The sequence below is a fragment of the Rattus norvegicus genome, chromosome 8, assembly GCF_036323735.1.
Source record: "Rattus norvegicus strain BN/NHsdMcwi chromosome 8, GRCr8, whole genome shotgun sequence".
Lineage (NCBI taxonomy): Eukaryota > Metazoa > Chordata > Mammalia > Rodentia > Muridae > Rattus > Rattus norvegicus.
Window position 1 is genome coordinate 132,344,828 of NC_086026.1, and position 24,448 is coordinate 132,369,275.

General features: G+C 41.7%; 2 protein-coding genes across 7 annotated transcripts in view; both read right to left on the reverse strand.

Moving 5' to 3' along the window:
* The window catches only part of Fyco1 (FYVE and coiled-coil domain autophagy adaptor 1), a 67,273-nt gene extending 55,290 nt beyond the window's left edge, over positions 1-11,983 (reverse strand). The window contains exons 1-3 of one of the 3 annotated variants that reach the window (NM_001106870.1): positions 11,351-11,624; positions 3,507-3,626; positions 1,830-1,979 (exon numbers count right to left, since the gene is read on the reverse strand). In NM_001106870.1, the coding sequence (NP_001100340.1) occupies positions 1,830-1,884 (55 nt within the window). In that variant the 5' untranslated portion in view covers positions 1,885-1,979; positions 3,507-3,626; positions 11,351-11,624. Of the gene's footprint in view, positions 1-1,829; positions 1,980-2,833; positions 3,078-3,506; positions 3,627-11,350; positions 11,625-11,769 lie in introns of those variants that run through there. The other 2 variants (XM_039081318.2, XM_017595602.3) reach the window with 2 other exon arrangements.
* Positions 11,984-12,192: 209 nt separating this feature from the next.
* Positions 12,193-24,448, reverse strand: part of Xcr1 (X-C motif chemokine receptor 1) — a 36,577-nt gene continuing 24,321 nt past the window's right edge. For 2 of the 4 annotated variants that reach the window (XM_039081319.2, XM_063265313.1), the window contains one exon: positions 14,290-16,340. In XM_039081319.2, the coding sequence (XP_038937247.1) occupies positions 15,340-16,308 (969 nt within the window). In that variant the 5' untranslated portion in view covers positions 16,309-16,340 and the 3' untranslated portion in view covers positions 14,290-15,339. Of the gene's footprint in view, positions 16,341-19,737; positions 19,830-24,448 lie in introns of those variants that run through there. The other 2 variants (NM_001106871.1, XM_039081320.2) reach the window with 2 other exon arrangements.

A 24,448-nucleotide genomic window follows, 5' to 3' on the forward strand; every position in this document is an offset into this window, starting at 1 on the left:
CAGTAACAATGAGAACAATATCTGTTTAAGGATCAGACCTTTGCACGCACTTTTCATTAATGGAGTGTCTGCCTTATTTCAATAAGCCTGAGATGTTATATAATATATATTCTACTTCTAGCACTGAGAAAAGATGAAAAAAATTAAATACAACATGGAAGCTAGGAAATCTCTTATTATCAACTCCCTCTCCCCCATTTTACAGATAAGGGACATGGGTCAGAGACTCAGCTTAAGATTCTGTTGGCAAACACCAGAGCTCTAAGCAGACCTTGGTCCTTTACTTCTCAGTGTGCAGTTTGCTCCCCTCATTTGTTGGTTGGGTTTGAAGATGGGATGAATGTTTCAAGACTACTGAATCACCTCTGAGATTTCTGTGACATCAGCTAATATGGTACATAAGGCTGTCTTTGGAAACTACCCACTGTGACACAGAAAAGACTACTTTGTGGTAAAACTTTTAAAACCCAATGATAAACATAGATTTGCCCAAATTGCCATTATTTTTCTCTGTATATCTGTAAAAATTAAAACAAAACAAAAAACACTAAACATTTTAGCTGAAAAGTCTAATGTGGTCATGAGGTAAGACTGGTGCTGTGTAACTGCAAGCTTTGTTCTGTACTGGTTCTGTGATAGTAAGTAAGTCACATACACCACTGTGCCTATTTCCTTCACTGCAAAATGGTAGCAGCAATAGCGCCTGCCTCACAGGATCAAACAAGATTCCATAGGTTACTACAGAATGTCATATGCACATGAAACAAAATAAATTCAAAAGTCTTGCATTTTAGAGTTTTAAATAAGAGATGTTCAGCCAGCAAAATATTACAAAATTGCAAAATATTCAAAAATATTATAAAATCAAACGAAATCTAAATCTGGAACACCTTTGGTCTGCCTTTGAGAAAATGGACACTTAACATGCAACAGAGGCCCCAAAGCACTGTAAATAGCAAATCTGAGAAAGTGGGATGGACCTTGTTGGCTTTGGATCTCCGATGCAGACTGTGGACTGCACTGAGGCTATCCCAGACCAACAGCCTTTACTATAAGATTTCTAGTGTTTGTTTAGCCCAAGCAGTCAGGAGCCCAGATTCTAGGTTGTCAGGGAAGTGTCACTGAGACAGTTGTTGGCACAGCTCTGTGGCAAATGTGTTGGAGCTCCAGAGGCTTATAAAACCAAGCCTTGCAGTAGTAATAGGGATGAGAGACCTACTAAAATCTGGTCCTTGGGAAGTCATTTAGAAGACTAAAACTTGGACTCCCACAGTCCACAGAAATGCTATTTTGTCAAAGTCTAGCTGCAGTTTTGACTATTATATCCCTTCCCTTGCCTTTCTTCAATGGTTACAGATCCAAGTGGTTCCCTCAGGAAGCCATGAGGTAAGCAGGCCTAGGACTAAAATGCATGGGGAAATGGTCATCAATGGCTGAGGGCTGGTGTGGGGAGATGTAACATGAAATCTCCAAGTTTCTCATCTTCCCGTTTAAAGAGAGGAGAATGTTTCTGCCCTTAAAACCCAAGCTTACCAAAGCCCAGCAAGGTGTGGGATAGTGGTGATTCCATAAAAGGCACCTAGGCAGCTTAAAGCACATATGCCAACTGAAACCAGCCCCAGTCCTCTTAGTAGTATTTGATTTTGTTCACAAACTATCTATGTTGCTCTGAGAGGAATGTGAGTCTTCCCTGTTTCACAGAGACTGGATATCTGAAAACCAAATATTTCAATATGATGTGTCCTGTGTGTGAATAACAAGGGGAGGGCTGAATTCTACAAACATCCAGGGCACAAGCCCAAGTTCCACAAAACTAGCCTCAACCAGACCTTGTAGATCACGGATGATCCTCTGGAGCTGCGTCTCAGTGCTGCTAGAAGCCATAGTTTTCCTCTTTCTTACACGTGTAGATCCAAGCAGGTTATCACTTCAGTGCTGTGTGGCTGCCAGTCAGCAATGGTCACAGTCCATGGTGGCACCTGAACAGGGAAGAGGCCATAGTTTAAAGAGTGTAGAGGACCTTCACTTTGGGTATTAGGACTCATCAGGTATCTTTTCTTGAGGAGATGGCTTGATCTTTCTGTGTGAATCCTGTTAGCAGGTACTCTCAGGTTTGCTTCTGATATACTTATATTCTGACATCATGACTTGATTCTAGACTGCTCTGTGTTTTTTGTTTCTTTGTTTTTGTCAACTTGACACAGGCTAGAAATATTAAAGAAGGAACTACGAGTGAGGAAATGCCCTTTAGACTGGCCTGTGGACAAGCTTCTGGGGCATTTTTGAAATTAGTTACTGATGTAGGAAGGCTCATCCCATTGTGGTTAGTGCTACCTCTGTGCAGGTGTCCTGGATGGTATAAGACAGCAGGCTGAGCAAGTCATGAGGAGCGAGGCAGTCAGCAGCACTCTTCCATGGCTTCTGTTCTGGTTCTTGCTTCCAGGTTCCTGCCTGGCTTCCCTCAGTGACAAAGGATGACTGGACAGTTTTAAGATAAAATAAACTCTTTCTTCACCAAGTTGCTTTTGGTCATAGTCTTTATCACAGTAACAGAAACACTAACTAAAGCATGTTTAAAAAGAAGCAAGATCAACTTAAAAGCAAAGCTTGTTCTTTCCTATCTCTTGAGACAAAACTGCCTCCTCATACTTAATCCTCAGAAAAGTCTCCCATGGATCCTTCATCTTTTCCCACCTGCTTATCTCAGATGCTGACATCTCTAAACTTCATGTAGCCAGATCTGCTCAGAGCTATTTTTCTCATATTTCTTTCTAAGGAACAGCAGGAAGTACCAGGCAGGGTTTGGGGGTCCAAGAGGCAGGGGTATACATACCCTAGGGCTTCTGACAGGAACAGCCTGGCATACCTAGTAAAAGGTGGCTCTTCTATTATCAGAGGTTTGAACCTCCTCTTCCTCATGTTTGGCTAGCCTGAGAGTGAAAATATTGCTTGACATACCACCCTTGGGCCTGCATAGCCCTCCCATCAGACCAGAGACAAGGTCCTATTTTAAGCTCAGTCATGGTTTTCTCCAGCTGGAGAGTTTACAGCTGGCACTTCTTGGGCAGCTGTTTAATGTCATTTAAGGTCACAGTATGTTTGAAGACCAACAAAAAGAGACATGAATACCTACCTGGAAGAGTTCTGACCACACAATTGGACATCAGGCCTTTAGGAAGCTTTAATTTGCCCTTTAAGTATTCTGTGCAAAGGCACAATGTCTGCTGTAAGGACAGTAGCAGCCATATTACTGAGAGCCTTCCCAGGGCTCTGGTACATATTTCACACAGCACTTTTCACAGTCATCATGGTATGGTAAACACCTTTCCTACCTGATGCTCTGTAACCTAAGGCCTAGGGCAAATGAGTAGAATTGGCTTGATTTCTCTTCTATGTGATTTCAAACCTGGGTTTTTTTCAGTAAATCCCGCTGAACCAGTAAGACAGCACAATTATCACTACAGAAAATGACCAAAGTTCTACTGGCTCTACTGGCTCCTAGGAACTATCCTGAACTTCAGCATTTCACAATAACATGTTACCTTGAATCTGTCTAACATGTACCAGCTCTCACTCACTCAGTACTATGGCCCCCTTCTGGTTTCAGGAGGTGGGGCAAGGAAGCCCTGGAAAGGAAATGGCAACTAACCCATAAACAACTCCAAATATTTATAAGCATTAGAGTGACTGGTCAGGTCAGCAGAGGCTTGTCACTAAACAGATGCCTAGGGTCTATTTTTAACTCACAAGCCAGCACAGTTGTGACTCAGTGAAAACACAGAGAGCTTCTCAGGCCCAGAAAGAAAGAGTCAGATCACAGTAAAGGCCCCTAACAAGCACTGGTACCATTCATCGAGGATAATAGACTAGACATAGGAGCAGTTTATGAGAAGTCTGTTTCTTGTCCCAGTGTTTCTCCAGGTAGAGAGGCTCACAAGGCACAGTCCAGTTTTGCTTAAGCTGAGCTATTGTACTTGCTAGTTTATGTCAATTTGACACAAGTTAGAGTCATCTGAGAAGAGGGCTCTCAATTGAAAAAATGTTTACATAAGATTAGGCTGTAGGCAAGCTTATTCCATTTTCTTAATTAGTGACTTATATGAGATGGCCCAGCCCACTATGGGGCCCTCTGGAGGAGCCCAGCAGATGGTGAGTGGGTTTCAGACCTTGGTCACTGAGGTATGCATAGAATGGAGTTTGGCTATGCTTGACCTTGGTCACTGAGGTGTGTATACAATGGAGCTTGGCTATGCTTGTTCAGATTTTGACTGTGCCCTGGCTCTTCTCTCTTGAAGTAAGAAAGTATTTAACTTATTTTTGATTTTACACGAACCTACTAGTTGGCAGACCAGTTTTTTTTTAAGAGATTGAACTTTTAAAGTATTAGAATTTATAAGACTGTTAGACTTTTAAGTCTGTAAAATATTTTATATTGTGAAGTTGATATTAATGTGTAATACTGCAGCTAAAAAAAGAAAGGAAAGGTTGTAGCTTAGCAGTGATGTGTTTGTGTGTCAAGTTGGCAAGGTATCAATTGTGCTGGCCAGTTCTGTGTCAACCTGACACAAGCTACAGTCATCTGAGAGGAGGGAACCTCAACTGAGAAAACGCCTCCATAAGATGAGGCTGCAGACAAGTCTGTAAGGCATTTTCTTAATTAGTGATTAATGTGGGAGGGCTGCAGCCATAGAAGATGGGGCTACCCTTGGACTGGGGTCCTGGGGTTAGAAGAAAGCAGGCTGAGCAAGTCATGAGAAACAAGCAAGTCAATAAGCACTTTCCTGCTATGGCCTATGCATCAGCTCCTGTCTCTAGCTTCCTGCCCCATTTGAGTTCCTGCCATGACTTCCTTCAGTAATGGACTATGGTATTTCATCATAGCAATAGTAACCGATTTAAGAAGTTTTCTACCAAGAAGAATAAGAGAAAACCATCTGGATAGAGTACAACTGGCCCATGCAGGTCTATAGATAACAGCTCCTGAGTACTTGGCAGTAAAGAGGAATAAATCATAGAAATATTCAACCAGGCATTGAGCTTCAAAGTGTTGTCCAGAGTTAAAGAAACTCCTGGAAAGGCTATATACTTTATGCTTATGTTAAAACAACGTTTTTGAAAAGGTAAAACATTGGCAGAGAAATCAGAATACTTGATATATGAAATGGGGAAACAGAAGGACTCTATCTCAAAACAAAAAAAGGGACACGGATGTAACGCTACTGGTAGTGCTTACCTAGGATGATCAAACTCATGGATTCAAACCCCAGTATTGAAAAACAAAAAACAAAAAAACCTAAACAAACAAATGAAAAACAGAAAAAAAAAACTCAACACAAACCTCAACAGTAATAAACAGAAACTCACCTAACTAAATTGTATCTCCTCTCAAAGCAGTAGTACTGTGATAATGTTTTAAAACATGAAGGGTGCTCAAAAAGGGACAATTTACTTTTGTATGCCAAAGGGAGAGACTGATAGATTCTCTGTGATGACCACTGAGCTTCCAGAATGTCCCTGAAGAGAGGCAGGTAGGCGTGAGGCCAGATGGAGATACAGTGATGGTGAACGCTATAGCTTTCCTGCATGACTCATTCCACTACTGCCAACCCAGGTCATGTGGCTTCCAGATGTAATCATCAAAGGAGATGGTGCACACTTAATCCATGAAGCCCAGGGCTGTATATGCACAGGCAATATGAGGGCTACAAAGAAGGGTGGTACATGTTTTTGGGGTAGGGAACTTGGGAACTGGGTAAGAACAACTGACTGTGGCTAACATCCAGGCTGGGGATGGGACCATGTGTGTATCATACAATCCACTAGATTTCCTGGATTCTAGCTATCTGGAGTCTGGCCTTAAGGAAAAGATGTACGCCAATCAAACAAGGTATGGCACAGACAAAATGGGTTCCTTTAAGACTTCTGTGGCTGAGCTGTGTGTGGTAGTGAACACCTTTAGTCCCAGCATTCAAGAGGTATATTTCTGTGAGTTAACAGTCTAAACTGGTCTACATAGCAATTTCTGGGCCAGCCAGGATTACATAGTGAGACCGCTTTAAACAAACAAACAAGCAAACAAACAAACAAACAATAACAACAACAAAACTTTGTGGTGCTTGGGAACTAATGCCTATTTTTTATGGCATAACAGCACGTCCATGCCACTCTCTCTGAGACCTGACTTTGGTTATACTTGGCTGGTATCAAGTTCCCAGGTCACTGATTCCACATGCTGATTTTTCCAGAGTCTATGACAGTGCTTCCTAATTCTGTGACCATTTAATACCATTGGTCTTCAACCTTCCTAATGATGCAACCCTTTAATATAGTTTCTCATGTTTGATAACCCCCAATCATAAAATTATTTTTGTTGCTAATTCATAACTGTAATTTTGCTAGTTATGAATCATAATGTAAATATCTGTTTTCTGACAGTCTTAAGTGATCCCTGTGAAAGGGTCAGTTGACCCCACAAGGGGATGCAACCCATAGATTAAGTAAGAACCATTGCTTTAATACAGTTCTTGTTGTAGTGAACCAAACCATGAAATTATTTCACTGCTACTTCCTAACTGTAATTTGGCTATTTTAACAGGCTACACTTTGGGCAGTCACCTCAGAGGAAGAACACCAAAGTTCCCTGGGGGGAACATGGCCATCTGGAAGATACTGCTCCTGTGGACTCTGAGTTCTATAACCTGACCTGGGGCCTTATGAACAAGGAAAGACACAGAAAGGCGCACGTTTACTCTTCATACCATGGTCAACTTCCTTCTTATGTTGCTATATAACTTCTAGAATGATGAAGTTTTCCCTGACAGCTACTCTTGAGCAGATTACTCCCCTAATTCAGAAAACACTGGAGGTTCCATACATGTAGCTATAGTCTTTCTTGCCAACGACTCAGTCTTATATTTAAGCCTATCCAAATGCTTTAAGCTATCCAACTTCCTGGCAAAGAAGAAAAGAGATTATACACATTGTTTTATAAAAGTATTACTTTTATCTAGGATGAAATGCTGAGTACCTAGTCATATTCTCCTATGGCTCTTAGACATTTTATATTACTGTACTTTAATTATTGTTTTTCCTACTTATTCTATAACTCCATTACTGTTCCTATTTCCCCAGTACCTAGTACAGTTCAGGTATAGGAAGAATCCTCAGTAAGTTACTTGCCAAAAGAATGAGACAGAATATAGATCCCCAGTACATAAACCAAACAACCTTGAGGAATTAAAATATGCCAAAAGGTAAATAATAAAAATCTTTCAAATAGTGGAAACATGGGTAAACTTTCAGCAATCTAAACAATTTGTCCTTATACTTAGCGATAAGAGTAGTCTTAACCCCTCATCAAGGAAACTTTTCTTTCTAATAGATGGAGACCACTACAGAAAACCACAACCAACCAAAAGGCAAACTTGTGGAGCTCAGTCTCAATGGATACATCAACAAAACAACTCCTGAATGTAAGGCTCAGAGTACATGGCAGAAGAGGGGGTGGAAAGATTCTAGGAGGCAGGGGATCCAGGAGTTTGCTGTGAGACTGTCTCCTAGTGAAGTAGAAGTGACAACGATAGCTTTATCAACATGTCTGCCTAACTATGAGCTGAACAAGAACAACAAAAAACATGTGAAAGTGGACATGCTAAAGTCCATGATGCCTCAACTCTACACAAAGAACTACAGGCAACTAGAGAATGCTGAGTGGAAAAAATAGTCTTCCCTAGGGAACAGCACACCAATTTGTCTTTCAATATCAAATGGTCACCCTGAAAACATTCATGAGTAACATTCACACTGAGCAGGTTATATTTAGGAACATATATTTGATGTAACACTTAGTGAAAAAAGAGGTCATGAAGTTGAAAGAGAGCAAAGAGGAGTATAGGAAAAGGTTTGGGGGAAGGAAAGGGGGGAAGAAATATTGTAATTATATTATATTATAGTCTCAAAACTAAAATATAAAATTGGGAAAAGTTCTATTTCTTCAATTTAAAAATGTTTCTTCATTGAGCACAAACTATGTGCATTAAAAATGTAACTGTGAAGATTGTCTTTATTGTCAGACTCTTACAGAGGTACAATTCCAGGAGTGAGTGGAATAACATAATTCAGTGATGGATGATGAATATGTCCTCTACCTTAGACTGTATAGACAGATCTGCTGTGTTTTTAGTGCTCAGGGGATTTCTATAAGACCTGTCGTTCACATCTAAGTCTGTTACATAAGGTCCCATTTCTGGGGTGACAGGATTTTCCATTAATCCTTTCTTAGTTGTGTTGGTATGGACTACCTTGGAATAGCCCTTTATCAAGACCAAGATCTGTGTCATGCTCCCTGAACCTTGTCCTAATTCCTCTAGTCTTTCTGGTCTTATTTTAGACAGAAAGAAGTGTGTATCACAGTTTGTTCTCTAGGGAAGTCTTCCTCATAAATCTTCATTTGATCCATAACAATAATCAGTACACTAGACCACTAGCCTTCTGTAACCAAACCTTTTGGTTAGAGGCAGTGTTATGACTACCTCCTGGTCTTAGGTTGAAGCCTTACCTCCAGACCTCAGAAAATGGTTATATTTGAAGACAGGTCTTTAGTAGAAAGATATCTGAGATTAAATGAAGTTTTGATGATAGGTTCTGATCCAATCTGATTTGTGTTTCTGTAAGGGGAACTATGAAGACACAAAACACTATGGATATGTGAATACAGTGAGAAAGCATCCAGATGCAGGTCAGCTGAGGCCTCAGGACCAGTCAAGCCTTTATCTAGGACTTTAGAACTGTTGCTTAAGCTTAATTTGTGGCATTTTGTTGTGGTAGCCTAACAGGTAACACATTTCCCCAGAGTCATTTTCCATTCCCTGATGTGTGGATCTGACAATACCAACCAGGCAAACTGAGGTAGGGTGGTATCTAGAGCCAGGTTTCTGGTATGTGCCCAGGGAGAAGCATGATAGAAACAGAATAAGCCCAAGACCCAGGGTGGTTGAAGCTTGAGCTAGGAGGAATGGACAAGACACTTTCCCTTACTAGTACCCTGTTCAGGCTTTTAGACTGCTATATGTACTTTATTATTCAACAAATAATGTGATAAGTAAGGATCATGGCATGACTAGTGAGACTCCATGTACATTTAGTTCACTTCAGGTTATCTAACCACTTTCCATCTGGTTTTTTAGGTACAGTGTGGGGGAGGTGAACCTCTATCTTCTTTCACATGCAGATTAAGAACTGTGGTTGAAAAAAGGAGGAAGGGAAAAATAGATAATCTCAATGGCTAAAATAGCTAAGAAAGGATCTTCTATGTGTTCTTGACTAAATCTTTGGTTGTCCAGGGATATAGCTTCAGCAAATCCATTACAGCTTCATTTCACTTGACCATCTCTGGTTCAACTGTCCAGATTTATACTGAATCTTTCTGGGAACTTGTTCTTGGTCTAGCTCCAAGCATACAAAAAGTTTGCTTGGATGGTTGTTTTGGGCCAAGTTCTTTGGATGCTAAGAAATCCCAAATGTGATGTCCTGCCTCAGGCCAAAGGTTCAGTAGTACCTCAGGCTACTGGTTGGCTAGGTCAGCCCACAGATACTGAAACCAATCACCAGGCCACAGTACAGTATTCACACCACAGATTCTTCTACACATTTCCTCTAAACCACAATGTGCAAATACCCTCTTCCTGACAGTGCAACTTGGACCAAAGGAAAATGGGCCTTCAGTGCTGTTCCAATGACAGAGTCTTATGAACAAAAAGGATCATTGGTGGCCACTATAACCACCAGGCTATCTAAATGGCTCCAATGTTAGAAAGTGGATGATAATATTCCTCTTGTCCAACTGAGCATGGCCAGAACCATGCTCCTAGGAGAGTACAGACACTTCAGTTAATTCTAGTGATCCATCAAAAAGTAACTAGAAAGAAGACAGTGTTTTTCCATGTGTAAACTCACAGTAACACCCCAATTTCTACCCCACAATAACTGTTCAAATTGAGGTTCAAATGTTGCTTGGGAGAAGCAGAATACAACAGCCACTTAGGTGACCAGATGTCAACATAGCCACAGATAACTGGCCTCTGCTTACAGGTACCTCTGGGGTTACAAACCCTAGTTATGACCCTTTCTGCTGCCTGGGGGATGCTTGTAGTGAATGTGGTCCTTAACTCTTGAGTTCCCAGTGGCTCCCGGCATGAGATCATAGGTAGTCAACACGCTTTCTCTAGCTCACACTGCTACAACCATCTTGAGTTTTATCTTGTTTTTGAAATCTCCAGAAATCAGAGGTGACCTGTCAGCCAACCCTTCCCTGTAAAGGGAAGCTAGGAATAAGGACTGACATTTCTTGAGTACTCTGTGTTCTGGAGGCAGCAGGCCTCCAGGCTCAAAGACTAACAGAAGTCAAGGCCACCAGATGTTATTGATGATTTTGCTATTACAAGTGGTGTCTTTTATCCTCCTCCAAAGGATTGGGCTAAACACCTGCTGGCTAAGGGGCAAAGGAACCTGAGGCCATTTCCAAGTTACAAAACCAATTACAAAAAAAAAAAAAAAAAAAAGTAAAATATTAAGAACACACACAGTACTGCAAGGCTCTGTATATGTTATCTATTTTCTTAATAAACAATTTTCAAGAAGTGGTACACAAAGATGAACACTAAACAAACAATAGCAGATAAATTCTGTCTCCTAAAGCTATAGTTTTTTTCAGATCCTTTTAGTGAAAGGAGGATGACAGTCAGCACTCTGCAGATTTCCACGATAACAATCCTGGCCCATAATCAGTATTTTGCATTTCAACACAGTAGAACTGGTTGTCATAGACAGAGAGGGCAGCCAGAAGGTTGCAAAACTAAAAGCAGAAACCTATAGCTCCCTTCCCCCCATCCAGCAACAGCAGCAAGCAGATGGCAGAGGAATTAACCTGCTTCAGACCACCATTGCAGAGAGAGGCTATAAGTAGATTAAGTCCTGACCCATTTCTGTCTAGAAAGGAAACCACCTGTGGTAAGTCAAACAAGCACAGGGACAGAAAGAAACAAGTGCTGTTTTTCTGCAGGAGACAGCAGTGGGGACACTGAAGAGTGGCACAAAGAATCATAGCATTACTAGGAAGCTACCTTGGCTGAAGTGTCAACCACATGTTCTCTTCTTTTATGAAAATAGGATGTCGCCCCCGCCCCGTCCCCCATGCGTAGCCCAAGCCTGGGTGCCAAGAGGACAAACTACCACACCAGATACACTAAGCTGTCTTACAAGTGTTTCCAGAAACTTCACCGCAGAGCTACCTTGAACTATCTGAGCACAAGGGCAGTGGGTAAAGTCAGCGAAGACACAAAAAGGCACAGACTGTGTTCCCTGGATCGAAGGGGCGTAAGGAATCAGGCAGAGAGGAGGTTTTGGCTTTCTAGGGATTAAGCCACACTGACCGCGAGAACTTTAGGGTTTGGCTCCTGTGCTAGGGTTTCAGGAGAACTGCCGAAGCTCCGCCTCACAGGGCGGCTTCACCGTGAGGTTCCACAGGGTGACCCCCCTCGGCCGGCTCAGATCTTGGGATAGTATTGAGGGTCTTTCTACGGCCCCACAGACAGCCTAGGTATTGGAGCCAACCCCTCTGGCGAGAGGGTTCTCCCGCGGCGGCAGGCGCCCTGTGTGGGAGGGGACAGCCTCAGCAACAGGTGACAACCCACGCCCCCTCGAAGCCTCAGCGTCGGCGTCCAGAACAGCCCCAGTGTCCCCGATGTCTGTCTGGGCGCCCGCGGCACTTACACGCTCGTGGGTCCACCGCTGGGCAGAAACGAAACTTTCTAGGGCCGAGCGGAAGAGTAGGCAAGCGCAGTGCCGGCGGCCATGAAGCGCCCAGTACACCCAGAGCGCGCGCGGACTACGACTCCCGGTATGCTTCACAGGTGGCCTACAACTCCCATAGGGTGCAACTGGCCGATGGACAATAACTACGACTCCCGGCATGCTTCACGACGTGACGCCACTTCCTGGAAACCTACTAGGCTTTGCATACGCGGAAGTCGTGTTTGGAAACCTGATCTAGTGTTGTTGTCTACAGTTATTAAGTACTTGCAATGTGGCTGATTAGCTTTGGACTGTGCATGAGTTATAAATATAAAATAATGTGCCTGATTCAGAAATCCTCCAATGTGAAAATAATCTCATTAGTATCTTTGTGTTGTTAATTTTTATTTATCTAACTAAAAAACTGAACTTAAGTGTGTATTGCTGGACCTAAGTTCTCAGTTTTTGATTCCCCTCCTTAACAAAGAATTAAAAATCAGTGTTTGAAAATATGTGCTAATGAACTACTTATCATGTTTAGCTTCCTCAGCCCTGTGTTTCCTTGTTGCTGAGTTGCAAAGCACCCTAAAGCTAGATGAAAGAGAACACTGCATTCCGACTCCAGTATCGATGAACATGCTAAAGAAATGGGACAGTACGTAGGAATGTCAGCCCGTGATTAGGTTCTGCTCCTTAGCTCTGGCTGGCCTCTCACTCTGCCTTACTTTTTGCCATTTTAGCTAGAAATGCCTGTGTACTTTTGCAAAATAGTGGCATCTGCCAGACTTCAGCATTCCAGGTTTTCAGGATATATTCATACAGGAAGGAAAAATAAATCTTTTTAGTTAATTTCATTTTTTATACTAGAGGTATATGAGACAACATTAACTTGATGGAGTTGGCAGTTTGTAGATGGGGATAAAAAGGAACCTCGTGAACAGAAATGATTCCCTTTTCTGTTAACAAAGGAAAACAAAAAAGGGGAGAAGTGGGAGGAAGTGACATCAGAAATGAAGATTTATCAATATAGTGAACTAAGAAAAACTTGCTCTTACCACAGTCTGAACAGCTTTGGGGTGTTTAAGGATGAGAGTGTGGGGGATGTGGAAGACAACCTTGTGAAGAAAAAATGCGGGATGGAGAGCACACAGCGCCACAGGCTCCTGTGACAACTTGAAGAGTCCTCATCTACCGTACATAGCATTAGATCTAAGATGGCTCCAGAACACCAGTGAGAAAGCAAAAAGGAACTAAGGCCAGGACAGTGCGGTTGTTTCTGAGTGTTCACGGACGTCCCAATAGGTGATGATGCTTCCCCAACCCCTCTCTGAGTTACCTCCTCAATCTCAGCTTTTATTGGAGCTGAGATGTGGTGAGCTATGACTGACCAAAGATTTAGAGGCTTGGGATTGCTCAAACACTCTCTATAAGCTAATGTGCTGGGCAATAAACCCAGATCTACACCCTGATGCTGGTCTCCAGAGTCTGATTTACCAAGATTAGTCACATGACTCTTGTCTCTGAACCCTCATCCTCAGTCCTGTTCCTATAAGAAAGATTTCAAATACCCTTGTTGAAACCTAGACCCCAAATAAGTTTACAGAAAAGAGGAAGACGGACCTCCAACAATCATGAGTTATTTAAGGGTAATGATGCATTTTTGAGAATTTCATAGACAATTCATCTGGGGTATAGTTAGACAAATTAAGATGACTATGACATCACTAGATGATTTAGTCTTAAGGGACCACAGTCATATGTGATCCAACTTTGACCAAAATATTGTGCAGTAGATGGTTGTATATATTTAAAACCTAGTATGTCACACCCTAACCAAAACCAAAAACCTATAGAGCATCATGTTTAAAACTCAACACAGCTCTGTGCTATAGAGATTTCTGCTCTTCAAAGATGAGATTGAGTCTTGGAGACATAAAGGAATTCCAAGTTCACCTGGCTAATGGACAGGATATAAAGTAGGATGAAGTAGAAGGTTCCTGAGGCATTTCTAACCAACACATTGTCAGATATATGAAATGTTCATCTTTGTTTACAAAGGAAAGGAGGCCAGAAGAGGGCAATGGATTCCCCTGGAACTGGAGTTAAAAATGGTTGTGAGCTACCATGTGGGCTTAGGGAACTGAACTTAGGCCCTCTGGAGGAATAGCAGTGCTCTTAACTGCTGAGCCATCTCTCTATCCACTTGAAAGTTACTTCTTCTGGGTAAACCATAGCTGTTTTATGGCTTTTAACTTTTTCATTAATTCTTCAAACTCTACTGTTATATGTTTTTATTTATTTTTGGTTGAAAGAACAGGATTTGAGTTCTGTCTCTGGCCCTGGATGCAGACATAACAGTCTAAACTTCCCAAAGGTAATAATGTTACCTGAAATTCTGGAGCATCCTGATGGAGTCACCTTATATTACCAGGGAAATCTGGGTCCTCTTTTTGGGTTATTAGTTTCATTAATAAAAGAATTTAAGAAGTAACTCAGAAGGAAGCTTGAGGACAATTTTATTAAAGCTTTAAAGAAAAACTCCAGACAGAGAAGCTGTAAATAAAAGAAAAATCTCAGGCGTGCAGCTTCCTGGAGAAGGAACAGAGGAAAAAAAGAAGCAAAAGGAAGACACTATGGAATAGAGAGCATAGTAGAGGTGGAGTCACCGGTATGTGATCGTGAGAATAAGCTGGAGAGATCCTGGAAACGCAGAATCCACAGAACCTGGCTCTGTGAACTTAGGGAAAGGGAATGCAGTACTTGGTTAAAAGGGGGAAGCTGGTACTATTATCCAGATGGAGGAAATCATCTTTCTCAATTTGGAAGAGATGAAATGACAGAGAAATATTCAACTTGAATGCCTCTGTTAAGTAGACTTTTTTATCTGGATCTTCTTGGATGGATTGGTGTCAACTGGAAGTTAGCAACAATATCTTATTCTTCTTTGTATTGTCCAAATAATTACTTAGTGTAGACAGTAACACATTTTGCATCCATTCCTTCAGTTATGAGATAAATGTTTAAAAGCCAGTTTATGTGTTAGCAGCTGTTGCCAGAATACAGTACTATCTTCATTTTAGTGGGATTTTATGGTCTAGACTTCATTGTGACTGTACTTATTTGAAGATGTGATTATTCTTGTCATGAAGAGACCGTTTTCTTCAGTAGCTGCTAAGAACCACAGAGTCAGCCATCACCAAGGTGGAAAAAAAATAGTTTGTGACAACCCTATGTGCCAGAAACCTGACTTCAAAGTTAGCACATACTATTAACTTCAAGTCCAGAAATCCTTCCATTTAGGATCTTTTGACCAATCACTGATAAGCAATCTATGTCTGAGTAAAAGAATGAATGATGAAGTGTTGCTTCATCAGGAAGTGTTGCTTTGAATTGCCCAGCTGGAAGCCACTTTCCCAGAGCTATCATGTCTTTCCTCCACACCTCTGTAGTCAATGCTGGTATCTCCACTGTTATATTTTCCTTCCTGATCCACTTCTTCTTGTCTTCCTTCAGCTCACCTAGTCATCTCCATGTTCCCATCCTCTCCTCTCAGTAGAAGGAGGGGCCCTCATATGTAAAGGTACCAGGGGAGTAGGAGAATGGAACAGGATTGGATGTCTTTGGGCACAGCCAGACCTGCTGGAGGAGACGTTTTAGGTGTCTGCGGAACTTGACCCCAACAAAGACATAAAGCACTGGATTGAAGCAGCAGTGGGAGAAGGCCAAATTGCGACAGATGATCATAGCAAAGTCCAGCTGCTGTCTTCCCTCACAGCTCAGCTGGATGACTTCAGTTTTCAGGAAGAGAACGAGGTTGTAAGGAGCCCAGCTGAGGAAGTATGCTACCACGATGGTGAAGATGAGCCTGACCGTTCGGTGTCTCTGTCTGGACCTTGAGCGAAACAAGGTCCTGAGAATCTGTACATAGCAGAACAAGATTATCCCCATGGAGAGGAGGAAGAGGATGTTGTGCTGGTAGACTGATGCCAACAACCCATGACGTTCAGAAAAGTCACATTTTAAGGAAATCACTTTGTGGAAGACAGTATCAGGGATGGAGAACAGGATACTGGCTGCCCACACAGATGTGGTCACCAGCATGCGGCAGCGGAGGGTATAGATGCCCAGAGAGGAGATGGGGCTCACTACAGACATGTATCGGTGGATTGTCATGATGGTAAGGAAGAAGATGCTGCTGTAGAGGCTGATGCAGAAGATCATGTTGATGAACTTGCAGAAGAAGTCGCCTAGAAACCACCCCCATTGTGCTGAGATCAACACGGGCAGTAGGCAGGAGAACATGAGGTCTGAGAGACACAGGTTGAGGATGAAGACATTGGTGAGTGACTCTAGATTCTCATACTTCACCAAGACCCACAAAACCAGGCTGTTACCCACCAGGCTGAGGAGAAATACCAGAGAGTACAGGACAATGGTGAAGATGATGGAAAAGAAGATGACATTGTTGTCACATAGAAGATTCGATTTATCATAATCAAAGACTGTAGAGGACTCCATCTGGACCCAGGAGGCAGGTATACTGAGAGCATCTGAAATGATAGACACGTTGGGTTTAAATCCACATGACTGGAATACAGATCATAATGATGATCCATGCTGCAAAAAAGTAAAGTCCATGGGCCAGATTCCACTGGTGAGCGATTTATAACAAGATTGAGAATTGGGCCACTACATAAAGTCATTAAGGAACTTTTTTCCCCTGTAGATAGACTTTCTTGACCAAGGACACACAGCATTGATTTACATCAGTCACAAAAAAGCTTCTGCATAGCAAATGAAGCAATCAGATGAAGAGATGGTCTATAGAATGGGAGGAAAATCTTTGCTAAGTTATGCATTTGACAGAAGGTTAATAATAGAATATATAAAGAATTTTAAAAACTAAACTTTAAAACTCAAACAACTCCATCAATAAATAATCTAATATGAAATGAAAGACAATTCTCAAAAGATGAAGTGCAAATGATCAAAGCCATAAAGGGTATTTAGCATCTTTAGGGATGAGAGTAATGAAAATTAAAACCATACTGATATTTTATCCCTCAAGTCAAGAGTGCCTGTTATTGTGAAAACAACAAATGGTGGTGAGGATGTGGGAAAAGAGGAACCATTATTGCTGCTAGTAGGATGTAAAGTGGTTTAACACCATGGGAATCATTATAGATGTTCTTTCACCACATGATCCACTCCTGGGTATATACCTAAAGGTCTCTAAGTCTATATGACGCAGAGATACCTGAACATCTATGTTTCTTATGACACTATTCAGAATAAGCCAAAGATTATCTCTCAACTGATGAAATGATAAAGAAAAAAAGAGGCTTGTATACTCTGGTGGTTTGACTGAGAATGGCCCTATAGGGTCACATAGTTGAATGCTCAGACACAAGTTAGTGTGTCTAAAAGAATTAGGAGGTATGGTTTTATTGGAGTTGATGTGTCACTGGGAGTAGGGTTTGAGTTTTTGAAAGCACAAGTTAGGTCCAGCCTCTCAGTCTTCCTGTCTCTCTGTCTCTCTGTTTCTGTCCTCTGTCTCTGTTCCTCTCTGTCTCTGTTTGTCCTCCCTTTCTCTGAGTGCTGTCTGTAAGTCAGAATGTAAAACTCTCAGCTATTACTCCAATATCATACCTGTCTACTTCCACCATGATGGACTAACTCTCTAAACTGTCAAGTAAGTCCCTAGTTAAATGCTTTGCAATGGAGTTTTACTCATAAAGAAAATTAAGTCATTTGCTGGAAAATGAATGCAATTTGAGATCATTGTGTTAAATGGAATAAGCTAGACAGATAGTGAATTGTTTTTCTGTTTTGAAGAACCAGATAACCAGATTTAGGGCAACTAAAAATACTAGAAAGTGAGAGGTGTAAATAACAGAAGGGGAAAAAAGAAAGTTCCAGATTTTGCCCATATATCTTGCTCAAATGATTATCTTTGAACCATAAATGTGCTAGTGATATCTGAAAGAACTGAATTGATATTTGAAGTGCTGCCTCATGAAAGGGAGGCATAGCTTAGTGTTAGGAATTTTTTCAAATGTTTGAGGAAAAAAATAACACCAATCTTATATAAATATTCCCTTCAACTTGCTTTATAAGGCAAGTATACCCACGATTCCCAAATCAGATGAAAAATTTACAATAAACAAAAACTGCAGCCTAATATTCTTCATGAATACAGCCACAAAAATTCTCTTTCTATTTATTGAAACAGGCTGGCCTCAAACTCATTATAAGCCAAGGCTCTTGACTTCTGATCCTCCTGGTTCTACTTTGAAACTGCCAAGATTCAAGACCTGTGTCACCACAGCTTTAGTCATTGCTGGGGACTAAATCCAGAACTTTGTCCACTTTAGATAAATGCTCCACCAACTGACATACAGCTTTACCTCAACACAAATATTCTTTCCAAACTATTTATTTGAGTTTGTGAGTATACGCATCACCTATTTGCCATGGTATGCATTTGGGGGTCAAAGGACAGCCTGCGAAACTGTTTTTCTCCTTGGGATAGAACTCAGGCCACGAGGCTTGGTAGCAAGCAACTTTGTCTCCTGGCCATGTCTCTGGCCCCAGTAATATATTTTAGAACATATTATAACATGACTAAATAAGTTTGCCCTAGAAGCATAAAGTTGCATAAATATTCTAATGTTAAACAATTTAGGTCACCATATTGACAGAACAAAAATAAAGCCTACATTATCTTTTTTTGTTAAATGCACAAAAGTATTTGCCAATGTTTAACATCCATTCTCAGTACAAGCTTTCAACAAGTTAGAAGCAAAAATGATATTGGATATTCACAAAACCATTCCATTTTCATGGAAAATTTGGAGGTAATCCTGTTTTGTGCTAGGAAAACTTGGGATTCCAAGGAGACAGGTGGCAAATTCTAGTTCCCTAAGTAGTGAACTGAAGTTTTCTGTATATTGGAGCCTTAAGACTCTTTGTCCTTGCCTTACTAGGGTTTTGTGATTGTGGAGAGACGGAATGGTGCAAATAAAAAAGTTATCTGTTGTGTTGTAATGGCCATTTTCTATTAGCATCCATCTGTATTTGATATAATAGCTCAACCATGGGTTGAGCATGTATGTTATGTTGAGAAGGCCACACCATCTCAGACAGATGTGTATAGGAAATCTCTATGTCCTTCTGTAGCTGCCTTCCTGAGGATACAGTCATATATTTAGTCAAGACCTTAGTTTATGACGCTCTTGTTCTGTGACTATAAAGGTTCATGTAAAAGCTTGCTGTATTGGCGTTTTCCAGGAGAATCAAGAGTTCAAGGCTATCCTCAGTAACACAGTGAATTTGAGGTCAATCTGGGTTATGTGAGACTTTGTCTCAAAAAGTAAAACATCATGTATCTTTGTCCCCAGTACATCAAGTCTTTCATGATAACTTTACTCCATGCACTGGGTCATGGTCACTCATATTTGGCACAGAGAAAACTGCTTGTATTCCTTAAAATGAAGTTGTTATTTTTATGTTAACATATAATAGGGATTTGGCTTCCATTTTTCCATTGCCCTCCGTCCTCACCATCCCCATGATTTATCTCAATTCTAGAGGAGTGAATTTAGTTTTAGAGATAATTTAGGTTGAGAACCACAGTTTTAAATTATTCAGCCATCAAAAATAATAACTTACATAGCAACTTGGAGTCAACCCCCTCCATTTCTTTCAGCAAGGAAAACATATACCTGTTCTATTCAAGGAAAGGTACATAGATTGCCTTCTCTAGAAGTACAGATTCGTGGGAAAGCCCAGATAAAAGGAATCTGAATCTCAGAGTCAAGCCTCAGAACTCTTAGGGTTTATTAGCTCGTTAAGTGGTTCTGGTGCCCACCAAAGCTTCAGAACCCTGATGCTGGCTATTAAAAGAAGAAGAAAATGTAAGTTTACAATGTACGCAAAGGAACTCACCTGAGTCTGAGTCCATGTCACGTTTTCAAGTCTGTATGTTTTGTGCTTCCTTTGTTCTCCCCTTCTAGTGCTAGAGCTTCATATAGGCAACAACCCTCTGATTGATTCAGGTTCTATTAAGTTGTCTAGGCTGGCCTCAAACTTCCTCTTCATTAAGGATGGAGTTTTGGAGCTAAAGTTTTTTTTTTAAGTGTTTCCTTATGTTTGGTTTCAGTATGAACTGCTCTCTAGTCCAAACTTTAAAGCTCTAAAATACTGTTTAGTCGTGGATTGGGAATCTTTTGGTCCAACCAACTTCAACAGGATACATGGCTCTGAGTGAGCTGCAATCCCATGTAAAATGAGACCTGATGTGGTCACATTGTCACATCAAAGGCAGTGCTGCTTTCTAGGCGTGGCGGTTCATTCCTAATCTCAGAATTTAGGAGATAGAGGTAAGAGGATCAGAATTTCAGGCAAACCTATCTGTACAGTAGGCTGAAGGCCATACTGGGCCACAGTGAGACCTTGTCTAAACATCCAAAACAAATAACCCCCAAATAAAAGGTACTGCTGCTGTGTTGGGAGCTCCAGGGATGGTATTTAGGCCCAACTTTGTGGTGAATTCACAGGGGTCTCTGGTTTCAGATTGAATCTGCATGATACCCAGGAACTTACCAAAACGTGTCAACTCAAGTACTACAACTTCTGTTTGGGCTCTACCAAAGGACAACTGTAAGAGAAACTGAAGCACTGCACCAGGTTGTTCATTCTTTGTGAAGCAAAGCAATCTTGGATACCCAGACTGTCAGCTGTGTTGCTTGAGTTTAAACCTCCAAGTTTTGCTTAAGAGATGGTTTAGCAGTTAAGAGCTCTGGTTGCCCTCCAGAGGACCTGGTTCAATTTCCAGTACCACATGACAGCTCACAACTAGCGGTAACTCCAGTTCCAGGGGATCTGGCACCCTCCCACAGACACTCAAGCAAGCCAAAACACCAATGTACATAAAAGTAAATAAATCTTAAAAATCCCCAAACGCTACAGATTTCAATCTGTACTCATTGAATTTGCTGCTTGATTTAAGAAAGTCTTAGCTCTTGGTGTCCAGGATCAGGAATAGTTAGGTAAAGGACTTTCACAGTGACTTCTATACAGCATAATATGCAGTGCAAACATACTATTTCCCACTTTTTATTGCAAAAGGAGGAAAGGGTTTCCAGCTTCTTTTCACTTCCCTCTGGACATCCTCACTTTTTTTTCTCTAAAGATTCCTCCCCCCTCCCCTGCAGCTTCTTGCCAACTTTTATTGCTGAGACTGCCTGCCTTCCTGATCTCTAACTCAAATAGCATGGTGTTCTGTCTCCCTGGAAACTACAATGCTGCTGCCCTGCTGTCTTTTTTCTCTCAAACCCTAAAACTGTTCTCAAGTTTTCTTAAGCTCCTTTATCTATGAGGCTAAGAACTAGCAAAAGGGACCTTCATTCTCTGCTAGCACCGCCTCTCTCTCCTACATGCTGGTAGTACAGGTAATGCCACTGTCTTAGGGCTATCATTGCTGTGATAAGCATCATTACCAAAAGCAAGTAGGGGAATAAATAGTTTATTTGAATTACACTGTCACTGGATAGTCCATCATTGAAGGAAGTCAGGGCAGGAACCTGGAGGCAGGAGCTCCAGGTCCAGGTTTCTGCTAATGCAGAAGACATTCAGGGGTGCTGCTTACTGGCTTGATTCCTCTGACTTGCTCAGCCTGTTTTCTTATAGAACCCAGGACCCCAGCCCAGGAATGGCACCAACCACAATGGGCTGGGCCTTTTCCCATCCATCAATAATTAAGAAAATGTCCTGCAGGAATGTCTACAGCTAGATTTTATAGAGGCATTTTTCTCAGCTGAGGTTCATTGTCTCTGATGTTCATAGCTTGTATCAAGTTGACATAAAACTAGACAGCAAAGCCACCTACTGGGTTTATGGCAAAGCTTGTATATGAATTATAGCCAACACTTTTTGATTTCTAATCATATACCAGGTAGAGTGTAACTATTTTAGACTATACTTTTTTTTTTTGGTTCTTTTTTTCGGAGCTGGGGACCGAACCCAGGGCCTTGCGCTTCCTAGGTAAGCGCTCTACCACTGAGCTAAATCCCCAGCCCCTAGACTATACTTTTTATGAGATCCTGTTCATGAAGTTGTTTTCCTCATCCTCTCTCTCTCTCTCTCTCTCTCTCTCTCTCTCTCTCTCTCTCTCTGTGTGTGTGTGTGTGTGTGTGTGTGTGTGTGTGTGTGTGTGTGTGTGAATTCTATGTTATAAGAAGCCTTACAGTTTCTATCTGGATTCCCTGGAACATTATCTCTTGGTGCTCTAAGCTATCACTTATGAATTCACTTATTTGATGCCACTATGTTTGTGAGGACAGTGTTGACACAAAGCCCAGCCCTCACTTGAAAGAGAATGAAAAGTATTTTATTCTGGAGATTAATATGAGTGACTGTGGACTGGGAACATAGATATCAGGTTCCCCCAAATAGTAGTGTGACAACAGTGTCATGAAGTTTCTACAATAAGAGAAAAAAGAATATCAAGTTAATTGGTGAAACAACAAAGTAGAGAAATCTCCGCTGTGGGTTTCAGCTGCTCTCCGCTTGCTTTTCTTAGTCTTTGAGTTGTCAGAGGCTGTCAGTACATTTCTAAAAGGTTTATCTAATAGTCATAAGGATAGCTGTTAGGACAAACACAACGGAAGGCAATGAGTGACTCTTAAGAGGAACAAAGTAGCTCAAGATAATTTAGACCCGAGACTTGTAATTTTTCTCTCCAATCACAGATGTTCTAATCAATCAATCAATCAATCAACCAACCCACCCACCAGTCAGTCAGTCTTGAGGAATATTTACACAGGTATGGCTCTCCCCACCCCAAGCCCCCTCCTGCCCCAGAACTTCAGTTTGCACTGCTATGCTGATAAAGCCATGCACGAGACTGGTTGAGAGTCTGAGTCCAGATTGCCAGCCTTCTCTGCTGAATCAGACATAAGAAGGAAGTTGTTTGGACTACTTCATTTTCTATCTCAATAGAACTGAGGAACTTCTGATGGAAAATATTACCATCACGTAATAGATAAAACAAGAAATGTCAACTAGGGGAATATCCCCAAACTGTGTGTCTACCCTCCCCTACACTGCATCTGAGCTACTCACAGAGGATTGCCTCCTACAAGACTTGCTGACTCCAGAAACTTGCATTTGGTGTGACTGTAAGAGAGGTGAATTTTCTTTGATTGGCTTCCATTAGGTTAAGCTACCTGCTTTGTAGCTAAGGTCTGGAAATGTAGGGTCATCCATCAGAGCTCGCAAGGCACCCCCCCAATCTTGGCTGCCAGCAAAATTTCTCTCTTTTTCTCTACCTCTCCCTCTCCCACTCTTTTATTGACTAAGTTATTTATTTACTTTGCATCCCAAACACAGCTTCCCCTCCCTCCATCCTTGGCATATCAAGACTAGGCACATCCTCTTCTACTGAGGGTAAAGGCAGGCGATGTAGTCACAGACAGTCCCTGCTCCCACTTCTCCCACTTTAGGAGTCCCACGTGGAGATTCAGCTGCACAACTGCTACATATATGCAGAGGTCCCAGGTCTGTCCCATTCATGTTCTCAGGTTGGCAGTTCAGTCTCCATATGCCTCCATGGACCCAGTTGACTCTGTAAGTTTTCTTGTGGTATTCTTGACTTCTCTAGCTCCCACAGGGTTTCCCTGAGTTCTATTCAATGTTTGGCTGTGGGTCATCAGCTGTTCCAACAGTTGCTGGGTGAAGCCCCTCTGACGACATTTACACTAGGCAAATATAGCAGAATACCATCAATTGTGTCAGTAGTGAGATCCCTCTTATAGTATGGGTCTCAAGCTAAGGCCAGTCATTGGTTGGCTTGTCCCTTAAATTCTGCTCCACCCCTGCACGTCCTGTAAGCAGGACAAATTGTGTGTCTAAGGTTTGTGGCTGGGTTGGTGTTCCAATCCCTCCACCATTGGAAGTCTTGCCCGGTTACAGTAGATGGCTGGGTCAGGCCCCATACCCCCATTGCTATGAGTCTTAGCTGGGGTTATTCTCCTAGATTCCTTGGACTCTTCATTGTCCCGGGTTTCTAGCTCATCTGTTGCATGGTGTAATTTTTGTGGCATTTCTTGCCAAGATACTCTTTTGCTGTAAAACCCTCTTGGAATTCACTAAGCCCTGTGGGTGCTCTGGATAGAGCCTTTATGTTTTATGATAGCCGCAAAACTAAGCAGACATTTGAGGAGCAGAGGGCCTCAATTGTTGCAGAACTCTAGAAGAAATAATATAAACATCTGCTAAAATTGTCCTGAGAGGATGGTCCAGTGGCAGTAGCTCACCCCTTTTGCTGCCATCGCTCCTCAAGCACATATGGATGGATGGATGGAGGAAAAATGGCAACAGGATTCCTGGCAGAGGAGTAGTGAATTGGAGTCAAGTATAGGGCATGTCTGTGATACAAAGGGGGCAATTGAGATAGAAAATGGAGAGCTACACTCACACTTGGATCATCTTGTGATGTAGCCATCGCCTGTCACTACATGAGGCCAATCCAGATCCAAGAGAAGAGGAACTTGGTGTGGGAGAAGGAGGCCAAACAAAACAGAGTTAATGTCACACCTCTAGAGTTAATTCTCAAGGTTTAAGCATAGACTCTAGGACTCTGTGCTTATGTATTTTT